General features: G+C 38.6%; 1 protein-coding gene across 1 annotated transcript; it reads left to right on the top strand.

The window, feature by feature from the left end:
* The first annotated feature begins 23 nt into the window (after nt 1-23).
* dennd6aa (DENN/MADD domain containing 6Aa) lies at nt 24-20,650 on the top strand. Its single transcript, XM_041980665.1, has 19 exons — nt 24-422; nt 1,629-1,667; nt 1,802-1,844; nt 6,069-6,181; nt 6,368-6,448; nt 7,051-7,156; nt 7,335-7,414; nt 7,893-7,952; nt 8,103-8,158; nt 9,054-9,176; nt 9,489-9,584; nt 10,828-10,922; nt 11,482-11,547; nt 11,773-11,837; nt 12,212-12,301; nt 12,485-12,648; nt 12,821-12,923; nt 13,374-13,448; nt 15,000-20,650. The coding sequence occupies exons 1-19, from the start codon at nt 192-194 to the stop codon at nt 15,129-15,131; spliced, it is 1,818 nt and encodes a 605-aa protein (XP_041836599.1). The 5' UTR covers nt 24-191; the 3' UTR covers nt 15,132-20,650.
* Nucleotides 20,651-21,710: the final 1,060 nt, after the last annotated feature.

Here is a 21,710-nt window from a genome sequence, read left to right on the forward strand (position 1 = left end):
CGTTGCACGTTTCGTCAACAGGACGTTGTGACGCTCAAGCTAAGACACTATGTGCTAGCTAAGTGGCTAGTTGTGTTGCGGTCTGCTTTTTGTTGTTCTGCGGGGACACTGACTAGAACAATCAGTAAACTTAGTTATAAAAGCCGTTGATATTCTCCAGAGCATCTGCGTGTCTGTGTCGAGCCGTATCAATGGCTCTACAAGGCTCAGAGGAGCTGGGGGAGCAGGTCGAGGAGCCTGAGGATCTTGACGATCAGGACGCTAATAGCATCTCTCCGGCCGAGGAAATAACTCTGCCTCCCGGGCCTGGGGGCGACGAGGAGCCGGATGAGGCTCTCCTACTGCCGTGGGATCGCTTCTCCGCCTGGCTGCACTGCATCTGTGTGGTCGGCTTTGACCTGGAGCTTGGTCAGGCGGTGGAGGTAAGACAGAGGGCTCCACCGGGGATCGCTGGGTCATGTAAAACTCACTGGGGCTACAAATGTGTAACTTAGCAGCTGCTGGAGGCATAGACTATGTCCTGGACGAGAGTAGACACATCCTTCTCTCCCTCTTTCTCTGTTTTTCCTTCTTCTTCTTTTTTTAAAGTTCTGATTTAGTAATTCTTTGGCATTTTCCTAACACAAATGACATGTTTATGCACAAATTCTGGTGAATGTTTTTCCTGCAAGATAATCACTTAAACATTGAATATACCCTATTATGAATCGGTGCTGAGGCGGCCTTCCCTGGTGTTAGTCTGTTCCAACAGCCTTAGCTTCTCCAAGGTTATAATTTCTAGTCTAAGTTTATCGTTTTGAAACTCGTTGCTCTTTAGGACACACAACAATTCTTTAGGCACTTAAACTTGTAAAAGGTATATTTCTCCAGGCGGTTTTGGAATCCAACTTTACTTTCCAAAGTTTCCAGTACAAACACCTGTTGTCCCATTAATAGTTTATATACAGATAATCAACAAGTTAATTATTTGTTTTCACTATAATACTCATTCTACACTCTGTTCATAAAATTTTATGCAGTATCATGGTATCTGATGCTGGCAAGTCTTTCTGTTTCACTTTCTTCAGTGAAGTGAGCACCACAAAGGCTGCTGAAGTTGATATTTTAATTTAGATTTAGATAATTTAGATAGGATTTTGTAAGTTCATGGTAACATAATTAGCTTGCAAACTTGACTATGTCAGACAGGATAAATAGTCATTACATTATCATTTTCATCAACTTAATTTATAGGGCAATAATAGAACACCTAAGAGTAAAAATGCACCTCACAATGATTATCAGAGCTCAAATGATTTCTTATGAATCTATTTACATTTGTATTTCTAGTGGTGGAAAAGTTTGATGCTAATTTTCTTTTATTTATATTTTTAATACAAAAATTTGCAAGCCTAATATCAACTTAAACATTGTCAACAATTTGAAGTTCTAAAAATAAAAAAGAAGTTTAACATTACCCAATATCAGTATCAAAACTTAAACATTTATATATATGGGTGCAAAATCTAAACTTCACATCTGTGTCAAAATGAGAGGAGACAGATACAGACCATATTGATGTGACATAATGAAATATCCAGGTTATCAATGGGCTGATACTGTGTGGAAACTGTTTATTTGTCTTCCAGGTTATTTATCCTCATCATTCCAAACTATCAGAGAAAGAGGTGAGTCCAACTAAATGAGAAGGATTACATGATGTGCACAAAATCCACATATTTTAATAAACACATTCTGTAAACTCTGTTCAGTCTGCGCCATAGTAAAAAAAAAAAAAGTTCAAACTTTTTTTTTCTTTCAGAAAACAAGCATCTGCTATCTGTCTTTTCCTGACTCCAACTCAGGTGAGATCCTCTTCAGCATTTAAGACTTTCCTCAGTTATATAGAATAATCAGAACTCCGATACTACAAAACCGACACCAATGTGAAAATACTATTGCTGTCAAACTGCTAATGCAGAGAGATTAATCTGTGTAATCGACTTGCATTTTTGTTAAATGCATTCACACATAAACCACAAAAACCACTAAACCAGATGAAAAGTCAGAGGTTGACTCCCATCATAGCAAACGTGACATTATAGCACTACTAGCTGACCACAGATCAGCCCGGCTCTCCCAGCTCAAGACACACTTCCAAGACCTTAATGGCTAAATTGAACAGAGTCCAAACAACCGTCGCTAACCACCGCAACAGACTGTCGTCACAAGAAGAAAATGCTGACGCTGTTCACCAGCAGCTGGAGGAGGTAAAAACGTATATGCATTCAGCTTCAAACTGATAACAGGAAGCTAAACGCTAAGCTCACTGACCTGGAGGGGAGAAGCAGATGCTGCAGTGTTTGGTTGATTGGGCTCCCCCAGGGAGCTGAAGGTCCCCCACCTACGCAGTTCTGTTCAAAACTTCTGCAAGAGGCCGAGAGAACACCTTCTCTTCTGCACCCAAACTGAACCAGGCTCACCACAGCACGACTCTTAAACCAAAGCCATGACTTATTATCCTCTATCTTCCACCTCTCCCAGAAAAGGGAATGGCTGGTCTGGGAGGCTCGGAGGAGAGGCACGCCGCCTAACCAGGATCACTCATTCAGAGTTTATGAAGACTGCTCCTCGGAGGTACTCGACCAAAGGAAGGAATATAAGAAAGTGATGTCCTCCCTTCACAAGATGGGATTGAAGCCATCTCTCCTGTACTCCCCGATTTCGCATCACCCAGCAGGACGGCAGACTGCTGAGTGATGCTGGGGTTTTTGACTGAGGCAGAGCAGTTCATCCAAGCATCTATTAAACCCTCCTGACTGCTTACTTGATTAGTTTTGGGGTTAAAATATAATGGGACCTGAAGATGATCAGTGTTTGCTATGCCCAGTTATAGCTACTTTAAATTAAAGTGGTAATCACAATCATTATTAGTATTCTCCTTTTTTATTTCATTTTTTCTTTTTTTTTTTTTTCTTTTTTTTTTTTTGTTCTCTACCTAAAAGTTTTATTTAATTCTATTTTAGTTGCCATATATAAAATCTGAATTTGGCATTATCTCGGCCAAAGAACCTTATTTTGGTTCTTATTTGGTGTAGGTGCTTTGTCACAGCAGTGAACAGAATCCACCAAAAACCACTTTATTCTCATTTCTGAATATTTTGACAGTTTTCCAGCCTTACATTTAGAGGATGCTGCAGGGTGACTTATATGATAAAACACACAATTAACCACTCAGTTGTTTGCATCTACTAACTAATAACCAAACACTTATTATCATGTGTCTGATTTTCTAAAACTTTCTATCCCTATCCATCCTTGAAGCTCTGGATTTGCTTTTGCCCCCATTTACATGTGTTAAATGTTATCTATATGTACTTGGTGTAGGAAAAATAGAGTGAAAGATTGGTTTATTTATACATGTACACATTCATATGATAAACACTGCTGTATATTAATTTCTCCTGGCTATGTGTGAAGACCGAGTTTTCCTTCAGGTGTGTGTTTTTGTTGACATGAGTCAGCAGGCAGTGAAGCTGAGGAATTTGCTGCCCTCAGTATGAAGACAGGATTAGGACGAAAAGCTTTCAGAGCTGCTATATATAAAATGTACCGTAGGTGTTTGTCAGAGAGATATTAAACTGCAGACCTGCAGCCTACTTTCTCTCCGTGTCTCATAATTCATCCTCAAGTCTTGATTACAGTTGGCAATGCTTGTTTTTAATCCACTTTTCAGATTCCAGAAGTGAATTGCATCTGCTCGCCAGCACATTGGCTCTAAAATGAGATGGTAACTGTGATGTTTAGGTGCTGACATTGTATTTTGAGGCTGTTTAAATCAGAGGCAGGAGTAGGATCCAAAATGAAATGCATTTAAAATTAAAGACCCATTGGACATTAAGTAATCTGCATATCAGTTAAAAGAAAGCCTTGCAGTCTAGGCAAATAAGAATTGAACCAATCAGGATTGCGTAATGAATTTAACAAGGTCCCTCTGGCACTTTAACAGAAATCCAGCATTTTGTGATTTCTAAGTTTTGACAGTTTTCTGGGACTGTGCCTTTTTTTGTACATTCATTTTTATCAATGAGGTCCTTAATGTTTCAGATTGTGCTGGCAGGTTGCTAGTCCATACACTGTCTCACACAGTTAAATGAAGGTAAATAGAAAGTCAAATAAAGGAGTTTGAAGCCTGATCAATCAGTTCCAACTGAGAGGCAGAGATGTGCTTCAGCTCCTTATGGCCTCCTTCAGGCTGGGTGGCCATGAACGCAGCTCAACTGCATGATGTCATGGAGGCTTGGCTTTGTCTTTGGAAGTGTGTGTAGGTGTTTATGTGTGTGTGTCCTGTGAAGTGGAATGCAGTGTGAAGTCTCGCAGTGTGTGCTGGTGTTTGTGTTTAGATTATCTCCGACTCTGCTCATCGGTTCCCCCCTTTTGTCCTCTCATGCACCTCACTCTGTCAGCCTGGGGATGTGCAGGGATCACTTTGAGGTTAAATGCCGGGCGATGACTCATTGTGCACTTCCAATTTTCTTTTTCCTCTTCCTGTTTGTGCAAATATCAGGAACCAGGAAGACACGTAAGAGTTTACTGGTGCTGAGTGAAAGCAAATAATACATCAAGGCAAACGATCAGTTTTCTGTTTTCTGTTACTTGTTTCTATCACTCCTTTTGTCATTTTAACTGCTTCAGGGGATGAAAACTGGACTTAATTAAATTAGATTTAAATGATTTTTGTTTTAAATTACTCACATTTTCACCAGAGTTGAATTTGACTTGTAGCAGAATTTGGGTTTATACTTGGACGCAGTGTCTGGTGTAGCAGAAAAATTTGACCTCATCGCTATTTTCTGCCACTGTACAAAAGCAATAAAAAGTATTATGAAATGCTATATTCTGCTAGCAAACCTTCAAATTTAAACAACCAGCCGAACCACTCCTGGAGTGGCTTGGACAAACAGTGATAAATAACACAAAGAAACATCCCCTTCCTGTTAAAGTCCCCTTGAAACAGCTAGCCGGGTACATTACCGTTCTTGTATTTACAGAAATTACCACAAAAAGAAATGATTAATTAAAGTGCCATTAAGAATCCTCACAAAACTTACTTTTTGTTATTGGTGGGCCAGATATTGGTGTGTAGGTGATGTACTCCATAATACATAATCATATTAAAACATTGGTACATGGAAACTTTTATTATTCACCGTTCCAGAACAGCTGTTTCCATGACTACATTCAGAGCAGCTGTCAATCATGTAATGAACTGAATGAAAAATAGTTTATTTATCCCAGAGGAAAATCACAATATTATACAGACTTTTTATAGCATTAAATAAAAATATTGCTGAAACTTGGACACTTTAACAAAATGTAATGACAAAAATCATATTAGAAGAAAAATTTGAGTTTAATATCTATTAATGGGAGGTGGCTGATAACCACAACCAGCAAGGGAGAGATGAAAATGCTTTTACTTTTTTTTTCTTTTCTTAATGTTCTTAATGTACAATCAGATGTAAGACTGAACTTGTTGGTTAAGCTGATGAATCTTATTAATATGCCCATATTTTTTGCTTGGGATTGAACTTGACTGGATATTTTCTGTAACAAGATGGGTCATATTTATTTTGAATGATGGAATTTACATAGTCTTACTGAACCTGACCGGAGGGGGCAGAAAAAAGGAGAATAGCAAACAACGGTAAAATAGAAAGTAGAAAAATGAAAGAGGAGAAAAAGACACTACAGATAAATGGCAACGACCCTTCAATCCAACTTAAAACCACACAGCCAACTGCTACACCTGTACAGAAACACAAGAGAGGATTTCCTACAGCTTATACATGAAAGCAAACCAATCCCACCAATCCAGGCCCCAGCAGTGGCCACGCCCTACCGCCACGAGGGAACCCCAACTGTAGACCCCCCCACAGCCCCCTACAGATCTGGACACAGACCCACCCCTACAGCAGAGCAGCCCAGATCCCTTCCACGGGAAACCACCAAGGACCCGCAGCCACCAGGCACCCCACGCCATCAGCAAAATTTTTAAGGTTCTTGTTGTCATTCTGCTGTGTTCCCAGGTTGCCTTGGCGACACACAGTTCTGCTTCCGCTTTCGCCAAGGATCCACCAGGAAGTCGTCTATGGGCTGTTTCCTGGAAAACACAGATCGAGATGCACCGCCCTGTTTGAAGGTTAGGACGCATACTCACACAAAGCTGTAATAATACACTACTGTGTTTTTGTTTTAGGCATTTTAAGTAAGACTTGCATCTGGTGTAAGTCGTGATGATTTGGCTCGTTGCTCTGCAACATTATGCACATGAGGGCTCTGCAACAGTAATGAAACAATTCACTGATTGTGTGTGACTGTGTTGCAGCGGGAACAAGGCCACTACTACGGTTATGTTTATTTCCGCCAAGTGCGGGACAAATCTTTGAAGAGAGGATACTTCCAGAAGGTCAGTGTCAAACTGCACGAGCAGCCAGATCATTTCTTAAATAAGAAATATTTGTTCTTACATGAATGTGTCTGTGAGGCCATTTCTCTGACAGTCTATTAAATATACTATGATGAAGGTGGAGACGGATCATTGGTGTCGTCTTCGTTGTAGAGTCTGAGGTTATTTTTCTTTCGTCTTGCTTCGCTCCTTTTACAGCCTGGCAGAATAATATCTTACTGAATGTGTGTTTGAATTATCTGAACACAATTTCTATATATTTTATTGTTCAACAGAGGAGCAAATACAGGAAACCTATCATTACAGATGTCAGCGTTTTCATTTTCCCCCTTGGTAATTTCCTACCTCTGAGTCCTATCCCACGTTCCTCCGATCCACCTCCCATTCTGAACATACAGCCAGATGGATGGATATATGTAAATGACAAAAGACAAATGATAAGGATCAATTACTAGGAAGGATGTAAATGAAACCCAATAAAGACATACACGTATGTCTTTGTGCAATCCATGTTAGCTCAATGCTAACATGAGCTATAGTTGTTGTTGTCCCTCCCCCACAGAAGAAGAAGATTATATTTGTGTGTTTGTGTCTTTGATCAGTCGCTGGTCCTGATCAGTAAGCTGCCCTATGTGACCTTCTTCCACTCACTGTTGAAGATCATGGCTCCAGAATACTTTGAAAAACAGGAGCCCTGTCTGGAGGCGGGTTAGTCTAATTACTTATATCTTTATCTGTGTTTATGCAAAGGTTGTATGTAGCTGCCAAAATACAAAATATTATGGAAGTAATGATGATGATTATGGTTTACACAGTCCAGAAATTTAAAGATAAGGTGACATTTTGTACTGAACCTTTAGATCACCACTTTGTGTGTTTTTCACAGCTTGCAATGATATAGACCGCTGGCCAACACCTCATCCTGGGCGTATTCTCACCCTCCCTATAATGGGCGTTGTCATCAAGGTACATGCACATATTTTTTTAACAGGTGGAGACAAACTTAGATTTCATAATGGCGTGTCACAGCAGGTCAAAAACTGATGTGCTGTAGGATATTAGTAACGGCTCCATTTCATTTCCTGCAAATCAAGTCAGTTTCTCTCTGTTTAAAAGACTCAGATTTTCTTAGATTGCTAGTATTATATTACTATGGGATCATGTTCATTGGTTTGGGTGTTTGCAGGTCTTATTGTCTTTGTGAACCTTCAATGAGCCAAAAACAAAGCCACATATTATATGACCGTGTGCTGTATCTATAGAGTACATTAAAACTAGTCTGATGCCTAAAATAACAGACTTGAGGGCCATTTTTATTTTTTGTGTTTGTAAAAGGACATATTTGAACAAAATCAGTCATGACATGAACGTTATCATCTAACTTTTAATTCCCAAGCAGAAGCACCAATGAAATCATGTCACGTTGTTCACTGGTGTGTTGCAGGTTCGCATCCCAACCTGTTACGACAAACCAGGAACCTCACAGTTGGTCCAGTCTGCTCAGGTAACAACCCTCTCTCCCAATGGCCAAAAACCTAGGGGATACACTGTGTTGCTTCAGTACCTAGTGTGGTTTACATTTTACAAGATATCAGTAACAATACAACCAAAATCATGTGAATTATAAAGTTGAAGAAGTGTGTCTGCCTTGTAGAGTGACAGTCAGGTGTCCATCGTGCTCCCAACGATCCATGAAGTTGACCTCTTCAGGTGAGTCACCTTCCTGTGCCATGTTTTCTTTTTAAACTCTGCATCTCTGTGAATATTGTCTCCATCTGCTGGTCGGTAGTGGTACTGCAACAGATTAAGGTTTTAACAGTGTAATCGATGGTTATGATCATTTTTCTGACCTGAAATGCAGATCTATGTTGTTACATTTTCGCTTGGGTCTAAGTACTTCAATTTAGACTCATAACCAAGGTTAAGGCCAAATCTAAAATCTGTCTGCTGACATGGATGTGATGGACTGTCAGCCTGTCCAGGGTGTACCCTGCCTCTCGCCTGCTAATTGCTGGACTGGGCTCCAGCTCCCCCTGAATTGGACTGAGCAGTATAGATAATGGATAGATATCAGCTGACAGTTCTGATCTCCCTCACAATTGATTTTTGGACTAGCAACATCCTAACAAGCCAATCTGCTCCATTTCTACACTCCAGCCAGCTGCTTTTGGTTGTCGCTAAGAACTAAATTCAAAGCTAAAAGTGATGGAGCTTTTGCAGCCGCTACCACACTCTCCAACACTTATTTCTTTTTTTAAAATAAAAGCTCTATTTCTTTATCTTGACAGGCAACCCTCAAAAGATCCAAAAGAGAGACACAATAGACATAATTCAGATAATTTTAACAAGTGAAAACAAACTTGTCGGAGCTGTAAGATGTTAGCAGGACTATTAAGAACAAAATCTGTGATTAATTTAACAGCCGATTTTGCTTTGATATATATGTAGACATATTGTTTAAGCTACTATTAGTATTCATGATAATAAACGAGTATATTTCTCCAAATAACGTTTGCACACCCAGTTAATGTCACTGTTTTTAGTTGGTGACTATGTGTCTTGCATGAATTTAAACTTTTCCTTTACACATTTCCCTTCTGACCAGGTGTTTCTACCCAGTCTTTTTCCACATCCAGATGCTTTGGGAGTTGGTGTTGCTTGGGGAAGCGCTTGTTGTCATGGCACCATCACCTGCAGAGTCATCGGATACTGTGTTGGCATTGGTCAGGTGAGGCAAAGAGGGCTAACAGTAGCTCATCGTGCCAGATTAATCTGAAGGTTTTATAGTCTGATATGCAAACTATGATATAAATAGATTTACAGTGCAGCTTTTCATACCTTAGAAAGCTTTGAAATTGTTCATATTTCATGTTAAACTGTTTGGAATAAATTCTGATAGAAGCTCATTTAAACTGCATGTTTTATTTGAACCTTTTTGCCCTCTGTAATGATATCTCTCAGCAGGAGACTGATGAATCCTCTTACATAATTTATTCAGACTCTTGAGTATTAAGATGAATTTGTCTTCCTCCCTCTGCAGCTGTATTTCTCCCCTGCGCTACTGCAGCGACTTCAGGCCATATTTCACCATCCATGATAGTGAGTTTAAGGAGTATACAACCAGGACACAGGCCCCGTGAGTAAAAATGCGCCCATGCAGCTTTCACTATGATGTCCCTGGGTAACAAACTTGTGTACGGTTATGCTCTGTTGACTGCTGGGATTCTCCAGCAGCTCTCTTTGCAGAGCTTGTATTGTGGCTGAGAGAGAAAAGAGGCTGGTGGATCCTTAGAGACCGAGCGTTAACACACACCAGCTTTGTTGTGTCATTTGATACTGAATGCTCCATACAAGCAAAGAAAAGGTGTTCGGGTTGCATGTCTGGAAAACAGCATGGTGGCATATATTGATGCTCCAAGACCCAGCTGATTTATTGCCAACATAAAAACGGACATAATGGCTGTAACACGAATATAGAACAAACATTAAATTAACTTATTTAATCTTTATCCTTTCAAAGTGATCATATTACTGTTTACCTTTTAAGAGATTATAAAATCCAGCTTAGAGAGGCTGAGATGGTTTGGATATGTGCAAAGGAAGAATATTAGCTATACTAGACCAAGGATGTTGAAGATAGAGCTGCCAGCGAGGAGGAAAGAAGAAGACCACATGGAAGGTTAATTAATGTTGTAAAAGAAGTATGAAGAGGTGTGACAGAGCATTAAAGCGATGGGATGAAATAGAAACAGATTATTTGGAAAGAGGAGTTAATCAACTAAAATGACCAGCGGTTGTCATTTTTTATTGCCTACTGTAAATGTTCTGCTGACTGAAGGTGGGAAGTTATTAGCTGATCGTAGCCAGGAGAGAAAGAGGGGGTTCCTCTCCTGTAACTGAATGAGCAGCTGTCTTGGTTTCAGTTTCACTCCTGTTGGATATAATGTAAGAAAATAGATATATATTTTGTCTAAATTGAACCATTAGTTGATATAAATGCATACTTAGCAATGCAGGAAGCTCTCTGAGCAGATGTCAGTTCTCTTCTTCCTCTTCTATTTCACCTGAAGCTGTCCTGAGCACCATTTTTACCTTTGTTTTTTTTTTTCAGCTTACTGTCAAATTAATTGTACTGTTAATTGAATGAAGACTGAGTTATGTACATTGAAGTGTTAAACTTATCCAACAATATCCTGACTGTAATATAGGAATAAGGTAAATGGACCTCTGTAGTCATGACTCTACATCTTACCATAAAGGGGTAAATTGGCAGCAGTTTAACCTCTTGTTTAGAAAAACCCAAAAAGAACAGGTTACTTTTTCCTGTAATTGTATCTGAGAGAGTCTATGAATGTAATGTATGATCTGTTACTCTGCAGGCCATCAGTCATTCTGGGAGTCACAAATCCTTTCTTTGCAAAAACTCTGCAGCATTGGCCACACATCATCCGCATCGGAGACATGAAGCAAGCAGGTAAATGTTACCGCTGCAGTCCAATCTACCGCATATCTTTCAATAAAGTCCCCATGAAACAGCTGCAGTGGTGCTGCAGGCCTTTGTATATTTGCAGGTTTCTTTTGTTTGTAAAATCAGACATTAAGGCAGACTGTCCCCTGAAATGACAGAGCAAAAAACAAAAAAAGCTAATTAAAAAAACATTTAATTGGATTCAGAATTGGTAAATAGCAGTAAATGCAGGTGTGCATTATGAAATTGCTTCCCCAGAAATGACCAATTATCTTTTCAGAAATAACTTTTGACGGTTAAACCAGATACTGGTGTAAAAATAAAACAAATCACCAAACTGTTTTTGATTGTAAAGAAGTCAACTACAACAGAAAGTGCTGTTTCATAAATGAGCTTAAAAGCTCAATGGCCAACAAGCGAATGGACACCCTTTACCACATACTTTTGTTCTTTTCTTATTTGGTTAGGGAACTGTATCATTTTGAATAAACCCTGATTTACAGTAAAAGTTTAGATAACATACAAAAAAACCCTGAACTTTGTGTGAAATGTCTTCTTCTTTCAGGAGAGATGGCCAAACAGATGAAGGTCAAAAAACTAAAAAACCTCAAAACTCTGGACTCTAAACCTGGTAAATGCTGCACACTTTCTATTTGTCTTTTTCCTCTGCTCGTTGTCCTCCTGTTTCTTCCCTTTCTCCTTTTTTGTTTAATTTCTACATGTCACACTGTCCCAAAACATACAGTAGCCATGACTGACATCTACTGAACTGCAGACTCTCCTCCAGGGGGGGGCGGTCTAGTTCTTATGAAACCAGTTTCTGCTCCCTGATCTATTAACCGTGTGCTTATTGCAGGTGTGTATACTGCATATAAGCCATATCTCAATAAAGATGAAGAAATTATCAAGCAGCTTCAAAAGGTGAGAAAAGCCCTCTCCACGGTGTAAATATCATCACATGTGCTGTCCATTAAAGGAAAATCCTAAAAGAACATTATTTTTGAATCCTTTCATTGATAACACTTACAGATGACTTCCATTAAATGTTTCATATTTATGGGAAAAGAGAGGTTTGCTTTTCTAAGCTGAGGACACATTTTCAGTCTGAGGAGCACTAGTGTGGTATTTTATTTTTCTTTGAGTGGTTTGTGGTGCTCAAATGAGATTAAAAACAAGAAAACCCCTCCTGATCCAGTCAGATAAGTGTCTTGTAAGTAAGAAAATCTGTGTAGCATTATTACTCTGAACAGCTCGTGACTCATTGTGTCATCTTTTGTCTTTTTTTTTTTTTTCAGGGAGTTCAGCAGAAGAGACCTTCAGCAGCCCAAAATGCAATTCTTAGACGATACTTTTTAGAACTGACTCAAAGCTTCATTATTCCACTGGTAGCGACCTTTTTTATTTATGACGCGTATTTGTGCAGAACCCTGTGTTACAGGTTTTTGTTTGCAAATCTAAAAGCATTTTTTTCATTGTAAGTTGTTTGTTGAGCCTTGCTTGGAAATCATACATGTTTGAAAAAAACAATCACAGATCTGTGTGTGTGTGTGTGTGCGTGTGTGTTACAGGAGCGGTATGTGGCCAGTCTGATGCCTCTCCAGAAGTCCATCAGTCCCTGGAAGAGTCCTCCTCAGCTACGGCCCTTTATCCAGCAGGACTTCATGAAGACACTAGAGAAAGCAGGACCACAGCTCACATCCAGGCTGAAGGGAGACTGGATTGGACTCTACAGGTACAGTTATACAAGTTCATTTTATTATAATTTATTGAAGCACTTCCATGTTTTTAATCTCAGAGGGCAGAGATGTAATCATCCTTGTAGACTCTTAAAATGAGCAGATAAATGTAAGGATGACTAAGTGTCTCTGGAATCAGCATCCTGTGGTCTCCTGTGGGGGTTTCAGGCATTTCCTCAAGTCTCCAAACTTTGACGGCTGGTTCCGTAACAGGAGAAGAGAGATGACGCAAAAACTGGAGGCTCTGCACCTCGAGGCACTGTGTGAGGAGGTGAGGAGGAGGAAAAATAAAAAAGAAAGCTTCACGAGGGAAGAAGTGCCAGTTAGTGTTTTTATATAGCTTAGGGTTTCATCCTTACTTTCATCCATAGTTTTTCACAGTTTAATGAAAGAAAGTTAACATCGTACAGAGTCACAGTTGTACTGTTCTCTCGCTTAGTGGCATTTTTTGGTGATAATTACATCATAGTTTTGTTGTTGACCTCAGGGGGAGAGACGTCTGCGAAAGATGTCAATATAAAACTGAGTAGTCAAATTTTACAACACTAGTAAAGCGCCATAAAGTTTGTAAATCACCCAGGAAGTTCATCAAACACAAATTTATTGACAGTAGCTACATGGGAGAAATTAAGTTTTGTGACACGGATGCATTTATTAAAAGTTTAAAACAAGAGGGAATGACATGTCATTTGTTAAAAGGTTTAATCGTCTGTCTCTGCAGGATCTTCAGCAGAGAATCCAGAAGCACACAGAGGTGGAGGCAGTGGATCTGGTCCTAAAGCTAAAAGATAAACTGGTTAGTACTAACTGAATACCAGATAAACATATTCTTGTCTTTGAAATGCTGTCACTACTACTAGAAATGTATTTTATCACCCTTTATTTATCTTGTCACCCTCCAGCGAGGTTTGACATTGTTACCCCTGCTAATAATACAGCTGTTATAGACAGGTTTCTGTGCATCATTGTTAAAGAGGTTTGTGTGCAACTAGGCAACAGAAAGAAGCGCTTTCTGCCAAACGCCTGACTAATGGCCCTTTCCAACTAGTACCCATTTAACCCTACCTTAATTCAGCCAACACCATACCACCCAGGTTTCGATTCTTCCCATTACAATAGAGGGCAATTGAAGTGTGGGTGGGGTCGTCTTAGCAAGGCGGCTTGTAAGTATTGTAAAGTCATTTGTTTGCGACACACACAACAACATAAGAGGATGTGGAGCTTCTGATTTACGTGCGCCGTCCAGCATGCTCTGGATTTTTTCGTCAGCCAAGAAGCACAAAAAGGTCTTCACCTCTGTGTTGGACCATGGTGATGCTGTATGATCTACCACATGGCAGCAGCACTAGCACCTAAAGGAGATCTGTTTGAATGGAATGTGCAACAATGAACTTTTAATATGAACTCAGTAAATTGAGAATTTAATGTAACTTTTAGAGTGTAAAACTGTTCTTGCTTTAGGGACTCTCTTTGTGAACCTTGAGACATTTTTACCAAAAGAGGAAAAATTTAAAACAAAAAAAGTAAACTTGTTTATCTACCTATTCATATACAAACAAAAAAAAAAGAAAGTGCAAAACACTCCTTCCCTCAACAGTCCTGGGTTCATCAGAAACTAGACCAGATTTAAACAGTCCATTGGTTTCCCTCTCATTAATGTCCCACGCCGTATCAGTCTCCGGAGATGATTGGGGTATGAAGAACTGTGACACTGACGCTTGGGTCTTCTGCATGATCCTGATGTTTGCTGCCTGATGTCAGACGGCCCACCGTGCGTCACTGAAAACACTCGCCAACACATTTTACAGTTTGCCTTGTTATCATCTCCACTGACGCTTTGTAGCCGAGGATGCGCCTCTCCCCACTCACGGCTGTACTTTGGCAAGCGTTTTGGCTTTTGAGGACGTGGTGGAGTTTTGGGTGTAGTGGACATTTTTAAAAGGCACGGGTGTTGTTTAGCAGCGGCGGTGTGTGGTTGTCTGTGTTTAGACATCCATGACAGCAACAGACGTAGGCAGCCAGGCACAGACCGGAGCACGGGATCCTGTGTAGATACCACCACGCCAATTTTGCCAGCCTTAGTATTTCTTGCTTTATTTTGTTCAATCTTCTGAATGTCACAAGAAATGTGCTTTCTTTCAACCAGACCTTTCAACAAGAAGAAAAAAAAACAAAAAACAAACTTCTAAACAGGCAAAAACTACCTGAAGTATGTAGTAGAATAAACTGTTATGGACATTAGAGGAGTTTGTTTACATTTGTTTTTTTCTCTATATACAATACACATCTTCTGAATGCAAATCAACTGATAATACAGTTGTTGTGCTGATGATGTTCTCTGCTGCAGAGCCAGGCGGAGAGGGAGCAGCTCCCGGTGCGCCCAGGGACCCTGGCCAAGCTGAGAGCCCACATTGAGGCCGTCATCCTGGCTTTACCAGAGGACCTGCAGGGCATCCTTCACAAGCCCCCCACACCCTGACTGCAACGCTATCCCCAGTATGACCTTGTTAAAGCTTACTGGGGGATTCATGGTTCTTCAACCAGCTGCTGGTGGGACCTCCAGTAACTGAGACTGGATCCCAGTTTTAGGTCTGCTGGGTCTGTCATGGAGAGCACACAGAGCAATTTTAATGCACAAAATGTACTTTCAGCTTCAGTGGCATTCACGCCTCACCTCCACTGTGGCGGATCTGTGGAAGTTGGACTAAACGCTGACGTCTTGGTGATCCTGTAATCTTGAAGCAACAAGCTGGAATGAGCTGGACCTGCCAGACAGCCTTCTGACACAGCATTAATAAACTTGAGGTGTTTGATCACAAGGACGTGACAACAAAAGGATTGCTTGATGCATTTTGATTCGTCAGATGGTCACATGGTGTGTTGCTAAAGGTCCGTCTGAGCCGGTGATGGCCTGTGTGCTAAAAGAACAGGAACATGACCACTGCTGACTTTTGACCCTCAGTATTTTTACCTCGTAACAGCTTTGATTTTGACTTTTTAACTTGACGCTGGGCTGCTGCAGTCTGATGGAGGAAAACGAGTTTTCATCCATTTTTAAAAACTAAATAGAAAGGAAAAAAGAAGAAAAAAAAGAAGTGCACTTCATTGCTACCTGGACCAGAGTGCCCACCATTTAATCTCTCACACTCACACAAACAAACACACAAACACTTATGCAAAAAACTGAACCGAGCAGAGCCAAGCAGTGCTTTATTTTTAAATTTTACTAAAAAAAAAAAAGATATTTAAAACATCACAAACAGAGCATTAAGCACCAGCAACCCTATAATAACTAGCTATACAGCTCTGGTGTTGTCGCTGTGCAATATTGCTCAGGAGTCAGTCTTTTTTGTTTTCATGTCACATGATCTCCCTGTAGCCTATCACAAGAGCCTGAGGAGATATTTAAAGTTGTCCTGAAATGCACAGAAGTTCAGACATGGGATGCAGTTATACTTGTGTTCATAGAAAACTCTTTTTTTTCCTGTGTCAGTAATGTGTCTGAAAACCTGTTTTTATTTCAACTGATAGATTTGAGCTCCTCTGAGGGTTGATGAAAATATTCTTCCTGCTGGAAGCCCACGTGCATCGGAAAAAAAAAGAGAAGTTAAATGAAATATAGTGCTTAACAAATTTTTATGACAACCTGTCTTTCCTTGTTTTTCTCAGAGACCATCCAGTATCATGAAGAGCTTTAACGTAAACTCTTTTCACCTTTATTGAACAGAAATGAGAAATTTCAAACTGAATTTACTTTTTTTAAACCAAAATTTGAGTCAGATTAATCACGCATAGCATCCATCCACTAAAACAATGTTTTTCTGGTCATGAATGCAGGTAATTATACCATGGTCTGGGTGAATACTCTGATTGGCTGTGTTATAGGACACCTATAAAAAAAAGTTCCGGTCAAATTTGAAATAATAATGTGTTTTACTATTTTTTCATTTTTAATTCAATCTTTATATTAAAAATATTTTTGGTTAAGCAGCGTTTACATACGGATGTGTAAACCATGACAGAAACACATAAATAATTTTGCTCTTTTATTTTAAGGGCAGCTGTGGCATAAACAGCATTGGGTGGTGGTCTAATAAATTTGTCAAGCACTTTTATAGAAACAGGGCAAATAAAATAACATTAATTAACTCAGACTTGGGCCGCGTTCACACTGCAGGTCTTCTGACTTTTTTCATTTTTTTGTATGGTTCACATTGTAATTTATCATATTCTATTGTAAACAATCTACAACCCTTAAGTGACCCACATGCGCAGAAGGAGATGTTAAATCACACGTAGCACACTGTGTTTATGGAGGTAAATATGGAGGCTGCACATGTCCACAGTGTGTGTGTGTGTATCAGTTTAAGTTTTTGTGCAATCTGAACCAACAAAATGATGACATAATATTATTTTGTCCATTGTCTACATTGATCTGCCACCTCCTCTGGCTCAGAATTGTGACATTTGTTTAAGTTGGATGAAATACACCAGGACAGTTAAGAGGTTGCTTTGAAAAACGTGTGAACTGTAGTTGATTCAGTTCCACATATGAAAGTGGCCTAAGTCTGGTTTTTGATGTTTAGACTCATTTAAAAATCATATTTTGGCTTAATAATGATATCTAACTGTACTCTCCTAACATGCTGACTGACTTTACTTAAACTAACCTTAAAAAAGACTTTTTTATTATGATGCTATGAGGCTAACGACATGGACCACATGTGGGTAAAAAAGTCAGATTTGGGCCACTTTTGCCTGCTTTGTGATCGTATCCTGAGCGTTCATGACGTATATTGAGATTGAAATTTTCAAAAGGTTTGGGTTAAAGTTATGTTTAGAAATGTTAATTTTAAAGAACTTTTTCATTTTTAATTTCATCTGCTCTTTTTTCCCTCCTTGTGCTCATGGGCTTTTGTAGGGAAACCTTATGAAAGTTGAGCTTAATGCAATAATCCTTTCATTTCGACTGGTCGGCAATGGAAGGCGAGGAGACGCATTTCAATGAAAAAATCCAGCACATCCACAATGTTAAAAATTCTCAAACTTAGTTAAATGCTCTCTTAAGTCATGTGTTTTAAAAAGGATCATTTATTGTGAGTGGGTTGTCGACTTGTAGAAGCAGAAGCATCAAACTCATTCACTGGCACCAGCAGTAGAAACTACTAAAATAGAAATAATGTTAGCAGATGAACACACTAAAATGATGGCTGATTTGTACTTAAGACTCATTTAATTTTGTAAATGATGTAAAACTGACACATTCTGGGTGTTACAGGTGATGTGACTGGATGGTTGATTAATTCTAGTTAAAAAAGGAACTGTAACAAAACGTGTTATATGTAATAACGAATGTAAAAGCAAACATACTGATGGCCTCAGTTCAACACAGACTGAAGATGACAATATTCTGTTGCCTAGTAACAGTTTTTAAATGAGCCTTAAAGTCTCTAAGAGGCTAATGTTCAGCATCCTTTTCTTCTATTCTTTACCACGATGTTGATTTGACAGTAATTATGGTGGCAAAAACCTGCTGCTGTGGTCACAGTTTGTTTAATTTCAACTCAAGCAAAATGTGACAGTAAAATGTTTTAGTTTTGGCCGAAAGACATGCTGACGACATATTTGTAGAAAATAAATGTTTCTACCAAACGTGGAACCCAGTTTCTTCCAGAAAAAATATCTTCAGCAATAACTGTTAAAAAGTCTATCTATTAACTTAATTTGGGTTATTTGTTTATTTGACTCAGTAAGGCACCCTTTCTTTTTTTTTTCTTCATCTTCTTTTTCTCTTATTTTATTTTCATTATTATTTGACTTGGACTGTGTTTTAACTTCCTCATTACGGTGCGTTTTATTGAAGGAGTATTTGTTGACAGTTTCCCATCTTCATAAAAGTTCTGGGACATGGTTTGCTCAGATTGCCACAGAAATTAAATCCAACTTTTTTTTATGATTTATTTCGTATTTTAATAGTGATGATTTTGATCTGAGTAGGTTTACCTCTTTAGAGGTCCATAACACTCTATAACTATTGCGGCATATAGAGCATGTAGCTAATAGCTAGTTAACACTAACACACCAGGGTGAAAAAGAAATACCTGATTGGCAACTTCATTCTTAAAATTATCATTTTTTTTCTTCTTGGTCTGACCACTGATGACTAATGCTGCTCATTATTTATTAACTCTGGCTTCACGGCTTTAGAGGGTCAGATGAAGTTTTACTGATGTTATGAGTTTATTTTGTCTTCTAATGAAATGTGGCATTCAGTGACAAATGGTAAAATAGGAATTTTCAGCTTCCAAGTTTTTGGGTTTTCATGACTTAAGACCCATATATTCTCTAGCAGGTGAGGTGTTTTTGTTTTGTTTTGTTTTCCCAAAAATATTCCCCTTTAGTATTTTGATGGGAAAAAAAAATGGAATTTTTTTCCAATTTTATAAGAGATGCTGAAGCTTCGTTTTTTCCACAGTACACTAAGTCATTAAATGAAAAATATATTTTGATCATTTAGGAAAAAAAGTTCATTTTAAAGCTTAAGCAAATCTTGAAGAAATCAGGGTATCATAAAGATTTTATTTAATTTTTCCAACAGAAATGTGGTTTTCCGTAATGTAATGTAATGTATTTTTGTTATTATGACCAGCAGTTAACCCATCATTACTGATTTAAATACCTGTTAAAGAAACCGTAAAACTCTGAAAGCTAACTGAAAATATGTATTGTTTTAACTAAGAAAATAGCACATTTTAGAAATGAATCAGACCTGGTGCCTTACAGAATAGTGAGCAGAACCAAAGACCAGACTGGTTCTTTGAGAAATGTGAAGAACAGTTTGTGCTTTTTGTTTAAAGCTAGAAAATATTAAATCCTCTACAGAGCCACATCTGTGTGAACAATATTATCAGAGTTCAGGGCTCGAAGCCTAGTGTAAAAAATCTACAAATAAGATGTGTAATATTATTAAAGAAATGTTAATTAAATGTTTAGACCATCAAAGTGAAGACTTAAAGAAACAAAGGGATGTAGAGCACTGCCGAATCTGTCCAGACATCACACTGCTTCATGTTAAAGCCTGTTAACAACAACCTGTGTATGATTGTTTTTTAATGTTTATGTGTTAAGTGAAGTTTTGTTGTCTTCATCACTTGGGCTGTAAGATTTAACCCTCTCAACAAATATAACTGAATAATTTTAAAAAGGACAACTTTGGTCATTTATTAAGAGCTTTATAAAAACAGAGATAATGTTAACTTTTAAATTCAAAAGCAAACAAAACTTTACATTTGGCCTGAAATATTAGAATGATTTAAAATATCTTCAGGCTTGTTAAAACTGAATTCATCAACGTTCCTGGACACCTAATGTCAAGAAATAAATGTTTAACAGGTCAACTTGTGTATTTTTGGATTTCCAGAGAGTAAATCATTGATTTTTTATTATTTTCTGCACTTGCAGTCATTTGATGTTTGTTTTAAAAATGTTTTGTTGACTTCAAGTAAAATGTTTTACGAATGCTTAGATTTTTTTCTTTTTTTTAAGCAGATAAATGTAAAAACTATATATATTACTGGTTGGAAAACCCTGTGACTCCTGGTTGTTGGGCAACCATTTAAGTTTTATATTTGTTTTAAAACTAATTTTATGGAGTACAATATCTAACAAATTAGAAGTTTTGTACATAAATATGTAAAGTGGAAGTATTTTGCTTTTTAAACAGATGTCTTGCTAAATACAGAGATATTAATAAGAATTACTCCGTGTAATTTACTTTGCTTAGAACAACTAGAGTGCTGTTGAGGCACATTTTGAGTTTTATATTTATTTTTTTTCCCCTAAAACACATGACAGGAATGTAAATTCTTCATTTTGATCATGGAAATATTTCACCAGCATTGTTGCTTTGTCTAGTTTACTGGTGTAATGGATTGGTATTGGTGTCAACTGGATATGTATGCAAACCTGTAAAGGTGGTATTAAAACATAATGAAGAGACTAATGTCAAAAACTGTGATGATGTACTCTCAATGCCCCACACCTATGCCAAATAATATAATCATCCGATTTAAAACATTCTTTTCTGAATACACCAGTTAAAATAAAAGTCTTAAGACACATTTGCAATAAACGTTTTTGAACTATACAGGAGAAAAACTGAATTTCATAAATTATTAATAATTTTTAGTTTCCATAAAATCAATTATGAATCAAGCACCAGCTGGAGAAATAATATAAATTGTTGACTCCTGCACAAGGAAGAGTAAAAAGTTTTGATCATCTCTCCCATGTAACCTTAGAAGTTCATAATTTCTTGATTAAATGATCCAATTCACATTCTCATTGGAGCACTGGGGGCTGTTTCCCCCACGCTGGAGAAGTGGCTCCAACAGATACCTTCTCCATCCAGAAGAGTGCAGCCCTAGGAGCAGCTAAGATTCTGTGTAGGACCCTCAAGCTTCCAGGACTCTGATAGAGGACCTGAGCTTGATATGAACAGCCACCAAACCAACAGATTGCATTGAATCTTGACTTTAATGCAATCCTCCATCCTGAGCATGTAAGGGGTGACAGTAGAAAGTAAAAATTCCCTTTTAACAGGAAGGTAGAACCTCTGGTAGAACCCGGCTCAAGGAGGGCGGCCATCTTCCTCAACTGGTTGGGGTGGAGAGGACAGCAAAGAGAAAACAATGGACACTGCAACTTTTAGCCAGGAAGACCTGCTGAGAGGACAAATATGTTATGACGCCAATACTGTCATATGTTTCTACATGGAAGATAAGGAGCAGAGAGATGAAATGGAAGAGCTCAGAGCATCATCAGCCGTTCCTCAGCAGCCTAAGCCTGTGGCAGCATAACTAAAAGATGCCGAGCCACCCATAACTATAGGATTTATCAAAAAGGAAGGTTTAAAATCTGATCTTAAAAACAGAGTGTCTGCCTCCCCAACCTCAACTTGGAGCTGGTTTAATAAGAGAGGGGCCTGATAATCGAAGGCTCTGCCTCCAATTGTACTCTCTGGGAACCACAAGTAGACCTGCAGTATGACAGCGAAGTG

Source organism: Melanotaenia boesemani, chromosome 3 (genome assembly GCF_017639745.1).
Source record: "Melanotaenia boesemani isolate fMelBoe1 chromosome 3, fMelBoe1.pri, whole genome shotgun sequence".
Taxonomy (NCBI): Eukaryota; Metazoa; Chordata; class Actinopteri; order Atheriniformes; family Melanotaeniidae; genus Melanotaenia; species Melanotaenia boesemani.

What these genes read in the sequence shown, in the direction of transcription:
- dennd6aa (XM_041980665.1), top strand. Translation starts at nt 192, where the DNA reads ATGGCTCTACAAGGCTCAGAGGAGCTGGGGGAGCAGGTCGAGGAGCCT. An exon ending in AACTCTGGACTCTAAACCTG is followed by an intron (nt 11,548 to 11,772) that starts GTAAATGCTGCA and finishes TGCTTATTGCAG; the next exon opens with GTGTGTATACTGCATATAAG. An exon ending in TTATCAAGCAGCTTCAAAAG is followed by an intron (nt 11,838 to 12,211) that starts GTGAGAAAAGCC and finishes TTTTTTTTTCAG; the next exon opens with GGAGTTCAGCAGAAGAGACC.